The sequence below is a fragment of the Stegodyphus dumicola genome, chromosome 11, assembly GCF_044657685.1.
Source record: "Stegodyphus dumicola isolate Sdum_Otavi_A_Nest chromosome 11, ASM4465768v1".
In the NCBI taxonomy this organism is placed as follows: domain Eukaryota; kingdom Metazoa; phylum Arthropoda; class Arachnida; order Araneae; family Eresidae; genus Stegodyphus; species Stegodyphus dumicola.
Window position 1 is genome coordinate 83,810,698 of NC_140778.1, and position 20,775 is coordinate 83,831,472.

Consider the following 20,775-nt stretch of genomic DNA (forward strand, 5'->3'; position numbering starts at 1 on the left):
TAATTATGTCAAACATGTTCGTAATGATATGATCTTTTCCTTGTAACGATAAATTTAAATCGGTTAAGTATTTGGTTATATCAACCAAGAAAGATAAATCTTGTATCCATATTGGATCGTAAAACAAACTTACGTCTTGATTTTTCGTTTTTAAAAACTGACATATTTCTTCTTTCAAATCCCAGAATTGTTTGAGAATCTTGGAGCAAGATAACCAACGTACCTCGGTATAGTAGGACAAACCTGAATATTCACTATCTAACTCACTTAAGAAAGCAGTGAATTGACGTTGATTTAAACCTCGAGATCTTATAAAATTTATAACTTTTTTTATATATGACAAAACATTCTCCTTATTTATTACTTTCGTGCATAGAACTTCTTGATGTATAATACAACGCATATGATGAATGTTTGAACCGTGAATTTCACTAAGTTTTTTTTTCTTAGTAATGCTACGAAGTCCTTGTTTTTCCCGGTCATTGATGGAGCGCCATCTGTAGCTACAGAATTTAATTTTGCCAAAGGTAGATTGTATTTCTGTAGAAGTCCAAAAACACAAGTAAATATATCTTCTGTGGTAGTACCAGGCATCGGTATTAGTTCCAGTAATTCCTCAAAAATGTTAACATTCTTGTCACAAGAACGAAGAAACACTGCTAATTGAGCTTTGCCACTATTGTCCGTGCTCTCGTCACAGGCAATGGAGAAACTTTCGAAACTAGATGATTTTGCTTTGATCTGATCACTTAAATTCATGGCGAAATCAGTAACTCTTTCCGCAACTGTATTTCGAGACAATGAAATTGATTGAAAAGCCTTCACATTTCCAGGACAAACAATTTCTCCAGCTTTCATTAGGCATTCCTTGATGAAATCACCATCAGTAAAAGGCGAATGTTTAGCTATCAACTCGGACAAGACGTAACTTGCATGTACCGCTGCTTCGCTTTCTTGCAATACCTTACTAAACATGGACTGTTGCTTTTTCACTCCTAACTTGAGCTCTTTCAACTTTTCTTCTCTCATTAATACTTCGTAATTGTTATATTTCGATTTGTGTTGTTCGCAATGACGTTTAATATTATATAACTTTGGTACATTAATAGTATTATTACATATCAAGCAGATTATTTTATCTTTTATTTCACAGCAAAAATATTCTAATTCCCATTTTACTTGGAATATTCTATGTTCGTCAGCGATTTTTCGTTTAATTTTACTACCACTTGGTTTTGATATAGACATACTGAATACAAAGGGCTGGAATAAACACGGTTAACGTTAAAAAGTTAACAAAAATTTATTCTTTCCACAAGAGATAAATCAAAATGCTGAAATATTTCTTCAAAAATATTCTAACAATATCACAAAATGTCAAACGTTTAGCAAAAATCAATTCAAAACAGAGAAACTAATTCTATCTCACAGCGAAATCGCTACAAATCAATCACAGCATTAAGTAAACAAACAGTTCGCTAGAACTACAGCTACTACTGAGATGAGTTGTTTGTTCTCTGCTTTTATAAGCTTTATAATTAATTTCTCGAATATACTGGAAACATCTATAAATATCTGGATTTTTGTGGATGGCAACAGCAATTACGAGATATTTATTTATTAGGTATTAAATGCACGCGTTGTTCTATTTTTAACCTTCCAACGCAGCTGTCTTTTCAAAAATCGTCTGCGTTGCTAAGGCAACATGAAGCAAATCTAATTACAATTCTAAATAAAAAAAAACTAAATAAATAAATAACTATGAAATCCGTAACAATATGAATTAAGTAATAATTAATAATAAAGTAAAGTGCATGCACCAATATATCGTACAAAACTATGATTGGAAAACTGAGACCATGAGTTCGGCCACATTCGGCTATCAGGGGATGCGTACAAGTTCTGAGTGCACGTGTCCCCCAAAAGCCGAAGGTAGCCGAACGCAAGCTACTCACACGCATTTGTAATTTAAGTAGTGTGTGTATCAGCTCGCTGTGAGTAATCTAACAACACTAAATAAATTATCTTTAATTACTTAGCAGTAAACATTTCATTTTTTTCTTCGTCGATATGTTATTTTATTATTATATATTATTATTTGCCGATATATTGGCCGGGCCGCAAAAATGTTTGTTGTGGGCCGCGAGTTTGACATCCTTGGTCTACAACACTTGTTATAATGAGTATAGTCAAATATGAGCAAGACATGGGTAGTTGTATGTGGAGTTTTGTATAATTTCTGTAGTATTTTTATATGCATGTGATAGCTGTAAATGAAATTAAAATATTATAGTTTTTAATTGCCATTTTAATTCAGTTTTAAGCCAGTGTTTTTTAAATTCAAATTGTAAAAAAGAAAGTTTGCGTAGCCCATACAAGTAGTTTTTGTATTTTTTAAATGAAATATGCCACTAATTTCATAAGATTCGATATTAAAACAAATATTATATTTATTTTTCTTTTGTTGTCATTTAACTTCTGTAATTTAACAAATAAATAAACGCAAACACACTTTTTGCTCAATAAAATTGAAGTAGTAAAACATCATCCTTAAAACTTTGAAATCTTATGGTTTACATAAATTTTTGTTCCAAGAAATATTAATTTTCTCCAGCAGCTTTGATTTCTTTTCCTAATTTATTTTTTAAATACCTACAAATATCAGTATTCATACAGGTATTATACAAGGTCCAGCTATTAATTTCCAGGACTCGTGGAATAACTCAGAAGAAAAAAAAGTTAAACACATAGCCATTTAATATGATTCAGAGTAATCCCCATCAACCATAATGCACGCCTGTGCTCAGCTGTAAAAATTTCAAAAAGGAGTTTTAAAGTCCTCTTTTGGAATGCTCTTTAATAGTGACGTTACAGTTTTCTTGATGGCTTTGACATCCTGAAATCTTGTTCCCTTCAGCAAATTTTTCAGCTTAGAAAACAGAAAAAAGTCTGCCGGTGATAGGTCTGGAGAGTATGGTGGATGCTGCATTTCTACGACACCCTGCTGGGCTAAGAATTGCCTCACAGGCAATGCAATGTGTGGGCGGGCATTGTCATGTAGCAGCAGCCAACTCCCATTTTGTTGAAAATGAGGCCTCACTCTACGAATTCGTTTTCGAAGTCGGTCAAGAACTTCTGTGTAGAACTGTCCATTGATAGTCATGTTAGGAGGAAGAAATTCATGATGAATGACTCCCATCACAATTGAAGAAAGCGATTAACATGACCTTGATTTTGGACTTTTCAAATCGAAATAACATTTCATAGGTTTCCACAGCTGTCTTGCCCAATTTGAAGCAACCATGTGATCTGAAGTTATTTTCCTTTTATCCTGATCTACCTGTTGCTGGAGTGAATGGACATTTCAAAGTCATTTCTCCATGCCTTCATCAGTATCACAGGTCCATTTCATCAATTCACTTGATGCAGTGCATTTTGCATCTTGAATTTTATTCACCATTTGTCTGGCGCATATTAACCCTCAAGGTTTTGTGCCATTAAAAAAATCAACCAACCAACCAACTTGAAGCAAAATTTAATCTTAATTCTTTGCTCCATTTTCACTTCAACAATAGGAATTTAAGAGCTATGTTTTAATGCACCTTTCCACGAGAACCACTTACTTCAGAATGGCATCGATTGCACTGCACGTGCACAAGAAAATGCTCTTCAATATGCAATCATTAGCACCATCTTCCGACTTTCCATTCTTCTACAGTTAGGTCAGTCCTGGAAATTAATAGCGAGACCTTGTATTTTTCAACTCTTTATAAAATGTAAATAAACTGTCTCAATTTTCAATAATTATTTTTAATCTTCTGCATTCTCTTTCAGAGGTTATGCCCAAAAAATTAATTCATTTTCTGTCTTTCAATATCCTTTGCCATACTGATGAAGATGTTTACATTCCAATTGAAGTTGGATTAGTGGAATACTCAATTGAGCATGGAATAATGACGGAATACCATAAATTGCTAAACCCTGGTTTGTATGCACTTTTAAAAAATATTGCCCAGTTTTTCTATAATATTTAATCCTTCAGCATATCATTGCCGTATTGATTCACTCAGGAAGATTTCACCTTTCGTACGTCTTACCTTATTTTGTCCTTTTATTTTCTTTAATGATCTGGAAACCATTTTTATAATTTGAAAGATATGAGGAAGACTTAAGGGCAGGAAGTTTACAAAGTGTAGGCAGAAAGTTTACAAAAATGACGGAGGTTTGGAAAACTACAGTTAATTTTAAGGGGAGATTGAGGTTACTGGTTTTTATAATATCCAGTATTTTGTGTTTTTTGTTAAAGTAAAGCTTAGTGGAATATGAATGAATATATTTTGTGCTTTTATTTATTTTTTATGAAAGAAAATGAAGGTGACATGTTATATAGTACATAGTGATGTTACAAAATTCATTGACAATAAAAAAAAAAAAAAAAAAAAAAAAAAAACTCTCATTACTGGCTGAGATGAAAGTCACTCCAATCTTAAAACGTGGCATTTGCTTTATTAAAGCTTTGATATCCAGTAGAATCTGTGTTGTTGCGATTTTAGAAAGTATACTCCAAATGTTGATCTCTCAGACATGATCTTGTGTTCATTTGACTAGACAACTTATAAGGTATTTCTCCCGTCGCCTTAGCATGCCTTCGTAGTTTAGTGGTCAGCACACTCGGTCCGTATGCGAGAGATCCGTGGTTCGAGTCCCAGGGAGGACATTGCTCATTTTTCATCTCTCATGCTCTAAAAAAATACCTAAAGTCTCTGCAAACTGCTTACATATGTAGGTATTTCAAAGCTAGAAGACATGAACAATCCATGATTACATGTTCCTGGATATTTATTTGGACACATAGTTCGAATAAAAGTCAGTTAATGTAGGAATTTCGAGAAACTTGCATTTTCATAGTCAATCTACAAAGCTTCAAATTCTAATTGAAGTTTGGGTAGAACGTTTTCAAACATTTACCAAGAATGGCAAAAATATTCTCATGAAACTTTCATTCCCACAGAAGTTATAACATCTGCTTTTGAATTTCCTCTCTCGGATTTGAAACACACTGTACATAATCGTCTGAGTTTCATGTTATTGCTTTATTTACCAACTCCATCAATTTTGGAAAGTGAATAGAATTCTTATTTAGCAATTGGCTTTCTTATAGGATTAATTTTATCTCAAAAGCTTTCACAGAGTCGTAAAGACTATGAACAAGTAAACTTTATCCACTATGCATAGTTCAAAACATTGAGGTAAGCCAGTAAATCGCCAATAAATATAAAGCCTAATATTAACTTCGCATCATGGAGCTCACAAATGGATTTTCCTTTAGATTTCATGAATTGTTGAACTTTGTCTTTCAAGAGAAACAGGAGCTAAAGCAACTTTCCTCTGCTCGACCAACATATTTCTACATAATGCACTGTATTCAGCTTTCAGATCACTCAGGAAGTGTTGAAATTGCCTGTGATTAAATTCTTTGGATTGAATGAAATTAACCAGTTAACAACAATAGTCGTCACTAGTTTGAAGTTTGAGAAGGGCACAAATTTTTTTGATGGGTGAAAACAGTTAAAAGCCATCATAATACTATTTCCACATGCCTTCACATTAGATTTGAGTAATGTTATTACACCTGGTTTTTGTCTAGCTATAAAAGGACATCATCTCTGGTTATGACAGTCTTAAATCACATTTAGCCAAGGTTTTGTCAGCCTCAACAAATTTGATCTCCTATTTAAAGCTACAATAACACAGGCTAATTTTCTATGATTGCTATTAACCTTAGTTCCTACTAAATTCCTGTCAATGCCACAAATAAAAATGGCTGCCTGTGCAGTATCTGTCGCATCTGCTGATTCATCCATCACAACAGAATAAGGTACAAAAATCTTGCATTTAAATTTTAACTTAATGAATATATCTGCTGTTAGATCTTTCATGCATCTCACTTCTGTCACACCAGATAAGCTAATGTCCAAAATAGCTTAATCTGAGATCTTCAAAGCACATCAACTGCACAATGAAGACATGCTTTTACAAACTCTCCATCAATGAAAGTTTCCACGTTTACCATTTTTTCTCTCCTATTTTGTAGCTAACATGAACATTTTTTTTCAGGTTCTTGATTTGCGCTGAAGAAAAAAGGCTGCTATGCTAACAATTCAATTCTGATTTCGAGTCTCTGACTTTATCGCTTTGGATATGCCTTTCCAATGCAGAATATTTCCCACTGTGTGTAGTATCGTAAAGCCCTTTGATGTTATTTACTTTCATCAGAGCCTCACTCTTGGTGCAAGTAAGCCAAACTACCTTACACTTGCATTCAACAAAAAAGGAGGCAACTTTTCTCGAAAAAATTGCATTTCCACTTCAACTTTTTTTTTTTTTTAATTATGGCTTACCATTGCACATTCAAAGACCAAAAACACTTCTGAATTTCAAAATCTGAAGCAAGGATGAGTAACCTTACTTAAATCGACTGTGTGAAACTCTGCTTATATCCAACCAATCACAACAATTCCAAAGTTATGAGAAAGACCCTGAGCGTGATTTTTGTGTGTGTGTGTGCGTTTTTTTATTTTACTCAAAAGTATCAACATGGTGGGGTGTTTAAAATATATTGACCCTCAACAAAAGCAGAGTTATTTGAAATAAATATCAAAGATCTCACAAACTTTTCTTTGGGACAAATTAAAGAAAAGCAAAGAATTTGGGACAGTTGTATTGAGAGTCATTTTTAATTTATCGAGAAGGCTTAGCGAGCCACTAAAATATCTTCGATGGACCCTAGGTTGAAGATCTCTAATTTACAGAAAGAAGGATAATAAAAGCCATATTCTTAAAGTATTATTAAGTCAGTGATGCAGAACTCCATAAAATTTAATTATTTAACTTTAAGCAATCAGGAAACCATTTATTGCCTTTTACAATGTGCGAAGTGCTGACAAGCAGTGACATAACATTTCATTTTTAGAATATTGTTTTTAACTACAGTGCGATGCTGCTAAATTATGCAAATTCGACATCTCACATGCAAACAAATATTAATACAGGAAAAAGATTAAAAGGCATTTCAGAGAAATAGTATAAAACAAAAGCTTAAAATAAATTAGAGTTCATAATATTAACACATATAACAACTTTTCTCAGGTAGATCATTAAAGCATTGCATGCTGAGGTTTGATGTATGAAAAATCATGTCAAAAGTTAGTTGAAATTGTTTAAACTTTTTCTGTTTTTTCCATTTCCATAGCTTAAACAAAATTAGAAAAGTATTTGAGTGAGACTATGATCACATTAAATTGTAATTTTCCCCCCTTATTGTTTTTTTATTAGTGAAGTTAATTTTTGGAATTGTTAAAGCTGTTAATGTGGGAACTTTTTGGAAAGTAAATTTATTATTTTGTTAGAGTAGGAATCTGGTATATTCTTTTGTTAAAACTGGAATGTAGTTGTCGCTACAATACTCAGAAAATTTTCCTATTTAATTTAGCAAAAATCCAATATTTATATGGATTTTCTCTTGGTATATTTGTATTGATCAAAGGCTAAGTAAAGAAGCAGTGCATAGAATTTTTAATAATGATGCATTTAAAGTATAATTCAGAATAAAGTTATATTCAAGACTTAAGTGCTAGACTGTAATTATTATTTTTAAATTTTAAGTTTCATGTTTTGCAGGTCTAAAAATTTTTTTTTTCAGGTGGCATTCCTCATGGCTATACTGGAATTGCTAAGCGACTCAGTAAGTTAAAAACTTTCATCTTTTTTATATAGTCTTGTAAATAGAGGAATAGCTGCAATTAGCTTGAAAATTTATTTTCTTTGGATGAATTTGCTCAGAGTTCGTAGTCCTTAAAAGTTTGAAAAAGTCCAAGTTTTATGGGAACAGTTTTTAGTTCTTTAAAGTCCTTAATTTTATTTTATTTAACTTTTCTGTCTGTTTTTTGCAACTGCTATTCTGAGTGTGAATTAACATTTTGGAGGATTTTTTTTTTTTTTTTTTTTTTTTTTTTTGGCAAATAATCGACAAATATGTATTTGAGTTATTGCTTGAATTCATTCCTGCTTCTAATATAAAGGGGAAGATAACTCCAGTTTCTTGTCAGAAGGCTGTACTTTGATCAAAACAGAGACATTTCAAAAAACATTCTTTTTTTTTTTGTGAGTGAAAAGTTCACAAAGTATTACATCAAAAACGTATTTTCTCTTTTCGGGATATGTATTCTTTTATTATGTTTTGCTAAATTTAGCGATTTATCGACATTTTGCTGGTTTTAAGATCAGTTTGTATGCTAAATTTTTAATTGGGAGATTTACAACTTTTTTTTGTTTATTTCAAACATAAAAACATTGATAAATATTAAAATGATAATATATAAAATTATATTTAAGAAATAACAATAGAAGAAAACAGTTTAATTTTTTTCTGTCATATTTTAGTGATATTATTTTTCCTCCTTGGTGACTTCATAATATTTTATTTTGAAAAATAAACAAGATAATAAATGTATCTTATTGAAAGCACAGTTTCTGAAACACTTCTTAGTAAAAGCAAAAAGGTAATATAATTATTTAAAAATTAATTTCATTTGTCTTTTATGTTTTTCTGAGAGTTTTTCCCTTGTTTCAGATTATTCCAATGTGTGTCAATTTTCTCCATAAAATTCTCTTTATACTTTTTCCTTACAAATATCTAGTTGACTAGTGACTGTGTGGCAAAGATGTCAGACATTGGCAGTTAGACCTGGGATCAAATCCTGGTAAACAGGCTGGGTGCATGGTTGGTTTTTGTGGTTTTCCTCATGTGTAATGGGACAGGGTTCGTAGCAGTCCTTATAAGTTCTTATAAGTCTTTATATTTGAAAATAAAATATAAAGGCCCTTATAGGTGCTTACTTTTTCTTTAAAGCCCTTCTTTTTTTTAGTGCTTATTTTTTGCTTTTAGTACTTTTTTTTTTTTTTTTTTTTTAAATGAACGCGGAATTTTTCCCCGTACCAAAGCCAAAACTAAATAAACAACTTTTCTTCCTAATATGGAATGTCAGATGGTGAATCATACTCCCGGAAATAGCTTTTCCCCTTTCTCTGCATTAACATAACCTTTGGTGTGCATGGAGAGTATAGACAGGTGGCCGTCGTTCTGTTGGCCAAAGAATTGCGAAAGCAGTAGAAAATTCCGCAACATTCGACATTCTTTCCTCCCACCAAATATTACACACATTTGAATTTCTATCAAGGTCTTAATAATTTTCATTTTCATTCTGCTTGGTCAGTTCATATTCGTGTTTATTATGATCATTATGCTTATATTATGAGTATATGTATGAATGTTTATAATAATATAGTTGCAGTAACTGCTGAAGTATAGTAAACTTCCAAAAATGGTTGTGTTTTAAAACAGATTAGCTTTCTAAGGAATAATATTCGGAATGGCTTAAATAAAGGGAAAGTAATCGAATAGTCAAAATAATTTCATTTTTTTGGCCAATACATTATACAGTACGAAGGTTGGGAGGTTTTCCACTTTCTCCGCAAAATCTCGAATATTGAAACTGTTACAGTTCGCTGCAAAACAAGCAACAGACCCCCTTTTTTCCCCCCACTTTTCAATCTGGATTGAATAGGACTAAAAGTTCTGCAGTCTACCAACCCAAGCGAAGAATGATTCTATTCCGGAAATTTAACGCAAAATTAGAATGAAAAACAGCCCAGATTGGTAAGTCTTCTTTCTTTTCCTTTATTTAGTTCTTTATTCTCCCAATACCGGCAGCTGTTGAATCCGATTGCGTAATATTATTTAGGGAAGAATTAGGTCGCACGTATTGCGCAATAACGTTTGGGATATTTTGCAGAGATAATTAATTTTGATGTTCGGTCCGAGATTTGTTTATGAAAACTTAAAAGAGTTTTACTGTGCTTGCAAAGCAGAATATTTTTCTGTTCCGTTGGTTTGTTTATATATTATGTTTGTTTATGCACATATCGAAATGTCAAAAGCATTTATTTAGCGGAAAAATCTAAAGAACGGCTACAGTCTATCCCCCCCCCCCTCCGCTCCTCTTTTTAAAGTTACGCTTGACTGTCCGAATATTCGCCAATTTTCAAGTATGCAGATAGTTAAGCTTTTACTGTTAAAGGATGACTGCATAAAGCAAATTTCTGTCTTCTGATTTCAGAAATGTTCCTCTTTTTTATTTAAATTACTTTGCTTGCATTATCTGTTAAGGGAAAACTGATATATACGATGAAAATTTAGAAGTGGAAAAATAAATTGTATTTATTATTAAGTTCCAAACGAATAGAATAAATATGCCTTATTATTATTTATTTCCTCTATTTTGAACTGAAATTTCATCATTAAATCTTGTAATATAGTTTAGTTTTGCATAGTTTTTTTTCTCTCATTGTAAACTAGTTTTGTAAATTGAACTGTTATTTAAAATTAAAAAAAAAAGTTATTTTCCGTGGTTGAGGTAATGCTTATTCTCTCTTAATAAGTACTTCATTTCTCATATTTTAAATTACGAATCTAATTTTTAAGGTTATGCAGTTGTGTATAATGTAATTAGACAGGTGCTTATTTTTTTTCTTAAAAAGTGCTTATAGGTGCTTATTTTTTTTCTTAAAAAGTGCTTATAGGTGCTTATTTTTTTAACTAAAATGTGGCTATGAACCCTGTGGAAAAATGAGCTACTTTCCCTTAAAAAGCCCTCCACAAAGGCATCGCTTTCGTAGGCTGATAGCCTTTGTGTTCCTTTCCCTTAACCCTTTCCAGCATACTACCTTTTAAAGTTGGAATTTCAACCAAAAATAAAGGTAGGCTGTATAATCAGGCCTAGAAGAGTACATAGGTAAAATTTTGCGAAGATGGCACTTATCGTTTTAATTCTGGGGGTGTGCACATTGAATGAATAGAGCTTTGAAAAGTGTGCTGAAACGAGCATTGCTGGGATATGCCAAAAAGAGTAAGAGATTTTGCCTACAATTATAAAACACTAGATTCTAAATACCATAGCAGATTTAGCATTACCCAGAGTGTGCCACGGGGAGGCCTGCTAAAAAAGCTTTTCTTGATTATATGATGATTACATGCATATAAATGGGAAAAAAAAGTAACTTGCATATATGATAGTTACATTATTTACATTTCATATTTATGTATTCGTCTTTTTTTTTTTTTTTTTTTTTTTTTTTCATGGTGGTACTTTTCAAAAAAAGTGACACCACTTTTGAAAAAGCACCATCCATCATTCCATATTTTGCACGTGTACCGGGATCCATATCAGATTCACTAAGGCAATTTATGTAGCACTTTCAGTGTTTCAGAAATGGTCACCCTCTCCGATCCATTTGCAAAATAATTAAAAGTAAAAAAAAAAGTATTATATCTACAATTAGAAATTATAAACTATAAAATAAAATTAAATAAACATCTACAATTCAAAACTAGGCGCTAACAAAACTTCTTTGAACGAAAGAGAAAAAGAGAACTGCTCTAGTGAAAAACCAAACAGCTAACTGATAAAATTACCCCTGACCTTCAGAAAATCACCTAACAATTTCTTAGTTGATAACCAAACCTCCCCTTCCCCCCTTCCCAAAAAAAAAGAGGAGAACAGGAAATGAAACAGATGTAGGCCCACCTTTTTCTATTATGAATGAGCAGACCGGAGAGCTGCAGAAAGACAAAGATACAGTTGTTGGTTTTGTCCTAGTCTTTGAGTGATTCCACTGTGGGCACACCTGATGTCCGCCATTCGATTTTAGGCAAGATTTCGAGGTAAAAATTTAAAACTAATATAGAATAAGGAGATTAGCATACAGCCAAGAAAATAACATAGAAATTTCTTTTCAAATCATTCCTTTTATATCCTAGAAAAAATCTGGAAGATTTCTTTGAAAAGTGATGGTCTTTAAAAACCAAACATGGCCAAAATATATGGACTGGTTTGTGTTGGGCTGTCATCTACTATAAATTAAGAAGGTTCAGAGTAACCTATGAATCCTTTTTCATTCAATTTTTCTGTGCATACAGAAGGAAATTTTTAGGTGCGGCAAAAGGTTAATTAACCTAACCGTTTAAAAAATCTGGCTTTTTGATCTTATACATCTGGTAGGGATAATTTTTATTTCAGATTTTAAACCTGCACTCTGAAGGATTTGAAGGCCAGATTTATACACGTATCACTCCAGAAAATGTGACAAAATGAATCTTTTGAGTATACACACTTGATGAATATGTTTTACTGCAAGTTTATTATGAATTTATTTATTGGAGAATTTTTTAAAAATGTGGAAATGAATTTTTTAAAATTTTCTGCTTTTTATCCTAGAAATGTTTCTTTTAATATATTTGTTTTCCCTTTTATTTTCTTCTCACTTGACACAAGCATGGAAAATTGCAGAAGTGGTTCAAACCTTATCGCATGAACAGGTATCTCTAAAAAGGAAGTTTTATATTAAGAAAGAAATTGAAAAGTGACAATTTAAAAGATTCATCTTACATGGTTCAGTGCATCATGTACGCTGAAAAGCCACTGAAAAGTAAGCAAATGCAAAGACATATAATGCATATCTTTCTAGTGAAAAGAAGCATTCAAAAATCAGTCAGCTCCAAAATTCAGTTTTCCATTCAGCTCCGAAACGACCTATTTCTACAGATTTGGGATTTCAAACTCTGACCTTTGCTTGTGTGGCGAGCAAGACACTCTTCAGCACTAATTGGCAAAGTGTCAGATAACAGAAGGGCTGCATATAAAGTTTCCAAACTACAGTCCACAAGCATTTAGCAGATATTTAATGAAGGAACATCACTGAATACAGAATATTTGAAACATAGTTGTTGCACTTTTTCAGGCTGGCAAAGAATTGTGTTGCGCAGAGTATAAACTTAATCAGGGTTCAATAGTTTACTACAGCATTTATTTTTTTAGCGTAACGGTATTTCATAAGCAAATAATATGCTAATGAATGTTTTTTACACAGTATCAGAACCAGTGTAGCACAAAAGATATATGAACTATTTTAATTTATGAACATACGAGCTGATGTTTAATGTCTTGAATATGAATTTTCTATTGCTGTTCAGTACTAATTTAGCACTTTACGCATAATTAAGAATTGAAGTTTTTAATTCACTCATGCATGTATGTATTAACTTTATATATCCTGTGTTGCTGTGTATAAACACTGAAGGGCTAAAATTTTATGACCACCTACTCAATAATACGTTGCATGACCTTTGGCCTGCAAAACAGCTATAATTTGCTTTGGCATGGATGCCGCAAGTTCTTGGTAAATCACTGGAAACAGATTGCACCAAATGTTTTAAACAGCAGTCAGGCAAAGTCAAGGTAATCTGATATGGTGGTGTTTGAGCTCTGAGCTGCTACTCCATGGCATCAGAAATGTGCTTTATCGGGTTAAGATCTAGTACGTTAGCTGGCTTGGGCATTAATTGAAATTCATCCTTATGCTTCTCAAACCACTCTAACACAATTCGAGCCTTGTGACATGGTGTGTTGCCTTACTGGAAGATTCCATTTCCAGTTGGGAAAACAGATACCTTTTAAAGGTACAACTGATCTACAGTTATGTTCAGATAGTCCACAGCTTTCATGGTCTGTTCTACCACAACTAAGGGTCTCCGAGCCAACCATGAGGACATTCCCAAAAGCATTATACTGTACAACCAGACTGTGGATGACCTTCTGTACAAGGGGGAGCAACTGTTTAACTGGAAGACAACATACCATGACATAACCTTGATGAATGATGAAGCGTGATTCATCCGACCACAATTGTGGAGCATGGATATAAGGAGACCAGACAGCTGTCGTCCACTTATCTATGGTCCAGTCTCGATGTTCCCGGGCCCACTGTAGGCATAGTTGGCAATGATGCTTGGTCAACATAGGCGCACAAGTAGGACGTCTGCTGCGTAGTCCCATATCTAACAGTATCCATGTTCTGATTAACTAATTTCACTCAAGCAGCAGCAGTGGCAAAAGCCAATCTTATGAGTCATGTTGATTATGATTTTACTTCTCCTTTTAACTTATGCTGCACAATATAAAATCATACAAACTATACTGGACTGAATAAGCACAGAACAAAAGGAGGTGTAAAAGAATCAACAAAATTTGTAAAACTTAAATAAAATGTCACTGATTTTCTTAAAAATATATCTATTATAAATGTAAAATATAAATATTTCAACAAATTTAGAAATTTAATGCTAATTACTTGATAAATTTTATGAAGTTGATTTTATTATCAGATTTGTTTAATAGTTACATCTAATATTAGATTATGAATAATAAATTCTTTGTATGTATCTGTTTTATTTTTAGAATGGTATTATAAAAGCAAAGTTCGAGCATGGATTACTTCAATTTATTTTATTCCAGTTTATTCATAGGTCCTTAACAGTACTTAATTTCCTTTTGCAGAAATAAGTACAAACCCTGTTTGCAAATTATTAGTTTTCATCTGCATACGACTTTATGAAATAACTCATCAATGTAATAATAAATATTAAATGTAGTGCTCTGTTATATAAATAATACTGCTCTTTAATAGAATTGTAATATCAGACTATCATGAAAGTCAAGGCTGTGAAGTTAAAGACGTAAAAATCTTACTTTAGAACTAAAAGAAAAATTATTTACAATCAGAATCATTAAAGGAACATTTTTAATACACTGTCATCTTGCACAGGTTATCAGGAACTTATTTCCATGAAATGAACAGTAATCTTCAGAAGTGAAACATCTTCAGTATCCTGTTGCATGCCCCGCTTTATACTTGCTGACAATGGAATGTACCTGTCTGACCTTGTGACATGTGGCTCGGCATCAAGGAACATTCCTAAATGTTCACCGCATGATTTTTCTGGAACCTAGGTGCCACATACATTTAGAACATATGAAAATTCATTGTCTTTAAGCACCTTCCCAGCAAGATAATTTTTTGAGGAAGGGAGGAAGTGTCTGTTAAATAGTTTGCTGGATCAAGTGAAGCATTTCTCACAATAGCACATGCACAGTAATATAATGATCCTCAGTCCTGCTTAACAACTTGAAGCAAGAATTTAAAAATACACATTTTTAACTCGGCTAACTAACAACTTTAACTGGTCCTGACTATTGTAGTACATTATTTTTTTATATAAATATTCCCATGAAAATTGCATGTCATATTTAGAATTATATAAAAAGATGCAAAGGTAATTTTTTTTTTTTTTTTTCCTCCAAAGGAGGTTGAATTTAGTGTTTGATTATTTCAGGTGAAGACAAGCATCAGATAGACATATTCAGCTCTAAAGACCGTGAAAGGAACATGAGAACTGTGTATAGGGATATAAAAAAATTCACTAGTTCCTCTGATTGTGATGATTTTATACCAGTATTTTGTTTAGACACTGATGTTGAAATGGTAATGGGATGCTTGGATTGGCTTTCAAGGTGTACAGGTAATTTAATTTTACCAGCTTATGTATATTTTTTAATATGTAACATCTATCAAAAATTGTAATTTTTATGAGCAATGGTTTTTCTGTTCTTGAAAAATGGTATTTGAAATTCTAAGAAATATTCAAACTTTTAAGGAAGTTGCAAATCTAAAATATAATTAAAACATTTCCCAAATACTTTATTCGTTTTTCAAGACCAAAATGCCGACTGGTGTATATTGTGTCTACTATAACCAGTGCACCTCGAAGCTTTTTTTTTTTTTTTTTTCCCCCGAAATTCGAATTTTTTTTTTTATTTTATGTTTTGTGATGAAATTGCGTCATTTTGAGACATAATGGGCTATAGGAAAGCGAGATTTTACTCTACACACTCCATTTTCACATCATCAGGAAACGTAGGCACTTAGCTATTTTACAAATTAAAATAAATTTTGTGTTTCAATAAATCGATTAAATACGAATTTATTTAACAAAGGGAGCTTAACACCTTTTCAGTGGGATATTTTCTAAAAAAGTTTATTATTAAAAATGTACACTTTATTTTTCTTTGATTTTTGGACACGTTAAACTTTCATTCTTACAACTGCTTTTACAAAAAGAATTTTGGAAAAATGGTAATATTATGTATTTTTTTTTTTTTTTTTTTTTTACTTTTAATGAAGCTTCCGAGTACACTTGTGATTTTGGCAACAATTTTCCTGTCTTATTGTTGTTAATAGATTTTTGATGAAATAGCATTATTTTGAATAGTTTCATTCTTTTAGAAATATGGGTTTGGCAACAATTTTTCATCGTATTTCTTAAGTCACTGTTTTTAAAAGATTTGCATATTTCATTCTCATTTATATATATATTTCTCATTTGTAAGATATTGAAAAGTTTTGCATGATTTGTTTTCTTCAACGGAAAGTTGGTTAATTTTTTCGTTAAATTAATTAATATTTGTATTAAGGGATATGGTAGCTTATTTCATTGTAATTTTTTTCTCTTGAAAGTATAAGATAAAATATCATTAATTATACTTTGCTTTTCAGAATTTTTTGTATTCTTTTATGTTATTTATTGCTCATTTCACTGTTTTTAAGATATTGGAAAGTTTTGAGTGATTTTTTTTTTTTTAGGAAACAAAGTTCTTAACCTCCTTTATACCATTTGAGTTCTTAAGATCTTGCAAAGGGAAGTTGGTTAATTTATTTACTAGGATAATTAATATTTGTATTAAGGGATATTGCTTATTTCATTGTAATTTTGTTATATGTAATAACTTTTTTTTTATGAAGTTCTTCTGCAGAGTAAAATTCTACGCAGTTTTTAAATTTAACGTTTGGTGTTCGTTCCCTTCAGCCATTTTTTCGGTACATTTAAAAGCCAGACGAAGGCTGGCAGCGAAGCTGCTAGTAAATGATAGAAAGACATTGAATGCTGTTATGAACTTAATGTGGTTATGAAATAACAGTGTACACATAGGCATTTAATACAGTATATACCCTCTCCCCAAGTCTTTATCCAGCCTTTATTTTTGCAACTGTTGATTGTAGACAAATACTTTCAATTGCAAAATTCTTTTAAATGATTCAGATATTCACATTTTGGCATTTTTAAATTTAAAAAAGTAAATTTTGTAAAAATTGGAAAATCTAATTTTCTGTGCATTTTCCCACTCCCTGTACTTATATATTTAGGAAAATTTTGACCCTGGCTCTTCGGCATGGCAGTCGGTAATGCTAACCACTCTACCTGTTGGAGCAGCAATTATCTTATTTACTGTTAACCAAAAAATATAATAAGAGTTCCATTGCCAAGTAGGATGATAACAGAATATATTTTTATTTTTTTAAAACTTCTTTCATACCTATTAAGTATTCTGAATTCATTTTTTCCTCTTTGACTGTGACTGTGTGTCTTTGTGACTGAATCTTTTAAAGCATTAGAACTAATCAGATATGCTTTCAGGTGAAGAAAATTTCTTTGTTGTTTGGAATGCTGCTTATTTGCTGATGGAGATGAGGGCTGGTGTTGGGCATCCTTTCCCTTCTTATACAAGTGCATGCGACTTGCTTCATAAAAATAGTTTTGATTTTCATCCTTGTGCAAGGTATGAAAGTATTTCTACATAAAATATTGTTTTACTTCTATTAAAAATACCGGTATTTGTGGAAATTTTCAAATTTTTGATAGTAAGATATTTTGAGCCATAAAATATTTTTGTATCAGACTTATTCCAGAAGTTCACTGCTAAAACTGTACCTAGTGAAACACACTTCCTCAGTTTTTGAGAAAGATTTATTGTTAGAATTTTTGACCATATCAGCTTTTATTATCATAATGTAATATTTTATTATGTATTAATGAATTTCGTGAAAGTGTTTTGAATAAGTTACTTATTTCACATATCTTTTTTATTTTGGGAACGAGAAATATGCTTTGTTATGATAATGTACTTCTTAGCATATTATGATAGTTAAGATATGCATTTCCCTTAATGCGTAATATAGCCTTAGTGAACCAGGAATGTTTGGTTAATAATTTGAATATTAGAGACCTGGAAAATTATATAAGTTATTGTACTTCTTATTGCACACACAACCTGTATATGCGGTGTTTGTATGGGTATGTCTACAGTGGTTCACTATTCTGATCTGATCAGAGGAAAAAAAGGATCATATCAGAAAATAAAGTAGAAATGGATTGCTCACACAAAAAAATATTAATAGTAACTTTATATAAAAAATACTTATTAAAAATTTAATTACAATTAAATTTGCATGCAAGTACTAAATTTCTTTATTTTTCAGTTTCATCATACTTTATAAATAAAAAAAAAAAAAATTCCACAAAACTCGTCATTTATACCAATCATGGCAGGTACTCATTTACAGTTATTACAGCCTTGAACAGAGTGCTGTCTAACAGCTCAGTCACAGAACTGAAATGGAATTAAAAGAACCAGTTCAAGCTTAAATGGTCAGGATCAGTACTTCAAAGTATAACAACAAAATGCGTATAGGATCTTCAAAGTTTATCATTTGTCTTAGTTTTCCAAGAACTAAGTGCTGCACTTGCCTTGTGTAGTTTTTTGTGTAGAATACAAAGTTGTGTGGGTGAAAGGTAAAAGAACAGTAATCTGAAGTTATTCTAGTCTCTTAAATAGAATAAATTTAAGATTTAATAATTTTTCAGTTTGAAAGCTGCAGAAATTCTGAAAAAAAGGCTTGAATAATTTTTTTTTTTTTAAGTAAAATAATGTGTGTAGGGGGGGATTGGGCAACCAAACTGTTCTTTTCTATACCAAGGAGATTGCTATGAGCTAGGCTGATTATAGTGTGGTTTGATTCCATATATTTCTGTTCCATATATACACAGTATCTGCAAAAGTACTGATCCTGACTTTATTTTCACAACCATTGGTCATACATGTTACTTACAAAAGTGTAAGTAACAAATATTCATGTTTTGCAATTCAAAAAAAAAGTTTTGGACAAATTACAAAATGTACTTTTTTGTGTGGCCCCTGTATAGAGAAAGAGAAACCTTTACACTCATTATAAAAATCAGAATACAAATTGTTTTAGTCATATATGAGAAAAATGGAATGAGGTATTTAATTTCAAAATTTGCAGTTTTTTAAATCATTTTTCACTTGCCTTGAGGGGTCAGTTAACCCTCGAAGCACCATGACCAGATTTCACTTGGTTATATATTACCTTATAATTTTGCTTTCTTACTTTCTTTAATAATATGAATGTTGTCATAATAAATCTAAGTTTATGGAAATAAAGACTAAAATAAGTAGATACACAAATCTCTACATATAATAAAAGAGTCTGTCTGTGTGTCTTTCGTTTGCGCTGCACGTAAGCTAATAGACCCACGGCTACGAAATTTGGTACATAGGTGCATCTAGACAAGAGCCAGTGCACGTCAAAGCGATTTTTTCGAAATTCGAATTTTTTTATTTTATGTTTTGTGATGAAATCGTGTCATTTTGAGACATAAAGGGCTATAGGAAAGCAAGATTTCACTCTACATACTCCATTTTCACATCGTCATGAAACGTAAGCACTTGGCTATTTTATGAACTTAAAATAAATTTTGTGTTTCAATAAATCGATTAAATATGAATTTATTTAACAAAGGGAGCTTAACACCTTTTCAACGAGATTTTAAAAAATAAATAAATAAATAAATAAAAATTTTTAATGTACAGTTTATTTTTCTTTGATTTTTGGACACGTTAAACTTTCATCCTTGCGACTGCTTTTACAAAAAGAATTTTGGAAAAATTATAATATTTTGAATTTAAAAAAAAAATTTTAAATGAAGCTTCTGAGTACACTTCTCACATCTTTAAAAATATGATTTTGGCAACATTTTTCCTGTCTTATTGTTGTTGATAGATTTTTGATGAAATTGCATCATTTTGAATAGTTTCATTCTTTTAGAAATATGGGTTTGGCAACAATTTTTCATCGTATTTCTTATGTCACTGTTTTTAAGAGATTGGCATATTTCATTGTCATTTATATATATATATATATATATATATATATATATATATATATATATATACACACTAACTACCAATAAGTATTTGGACATCTATGCAAGTGACGATATCTGCGGTCCTAAGGTACGTCACGGACTCCGCCGGTATATATCGTGTAGGAAACAGCATCGGCTTTAGTCGCATGCAAGATGCCTCGCAGTTCGGAGCTTTCTGATTTCGAGAAAGGTATAATTATCACGTATGTTAAATGTGGCCGATCCTTAAGGGACACATCTAGCGATCTGAAGTACCCTAAATCGACAGTGGCCTATGTGATTAAGAAGTGGAAGGTGAGCGGAGATGGTCAGAGTGTGCCCCGAGTCGGCAGACCAGCGAAACTGGGAGATAGAGACCGACGAGTGCTGTCCAGAGAAATTCGGAAGAACCGCACCCAACCGATGGCCCTCATCCGCGAGGAGTTTCAGTAGGCATCGGGGAGTATTGTTTCAATGAATACCATCCGTAAGGAAGCACATCTGCTTGGTTTTCATGGTCGTGCTGCTGCCCATAAGCCTTTGATCACAAAGTCCAACTGCACTGCTCGGTTAATGTGGTGCAAAGCACATCGAAATTGGACCGTAGATCAGTGGAAACGGGTTCTTTGGAGTGATGAATCAAGAATCACCCTTTACCGTTCGGATGGCAGGGTCTGGGTCTGGCGTCTACCTGGAGAACGTCTCCTGTTAGAATGCATTGTGCCAACAGTCAAGTTCGGCGGAGGTGGAATTATGGTCTGGGAGTGTTTCTCCTGGTA

The 20,775-nt window shown here is 32.1% G+C and overlaps 1 protein-coding gene across 2 annotated transcripts in view; it reads left to right on the plus strand.

The window, feature by feature from the left end:
- Nucleotides 1–20,775, plus strand: part of mael (germ-plasm component protein maelstrom) — a 77,591-nt gene that overhangs the window by 18,519 nt on the left and 38,297 nt on the right. For both annotated transcript variants that reach the window (XR_004757268.2, XM_035353236.2), the window contains exons 4-7: nucleotides 3,835–3,984; nucleotides 7,703–7,744; nucleotides 15,290–15,475; nucleotides 17,429–17,570. Coding sequence is in view for 1 of the 2 variants with exons in the window: in XM_035353236.2 (XP_035209127.1) it covers nucleotides 3,835–3,984; nucleotides 7,703–7,744; nucleotides 15,290–15,475; nucleotides 17,429–17,570 (520 nt within the window). In the remaining variant the exon portion in view is untranslated. The remainder of the gene's footprint in view (nucleotides 1–3,834; nucleotides 3,985–7,702; nucleotides 7,745–15,289; nucleotides 15,476–17,428; nucleotides 17,571–20,775) is intronic.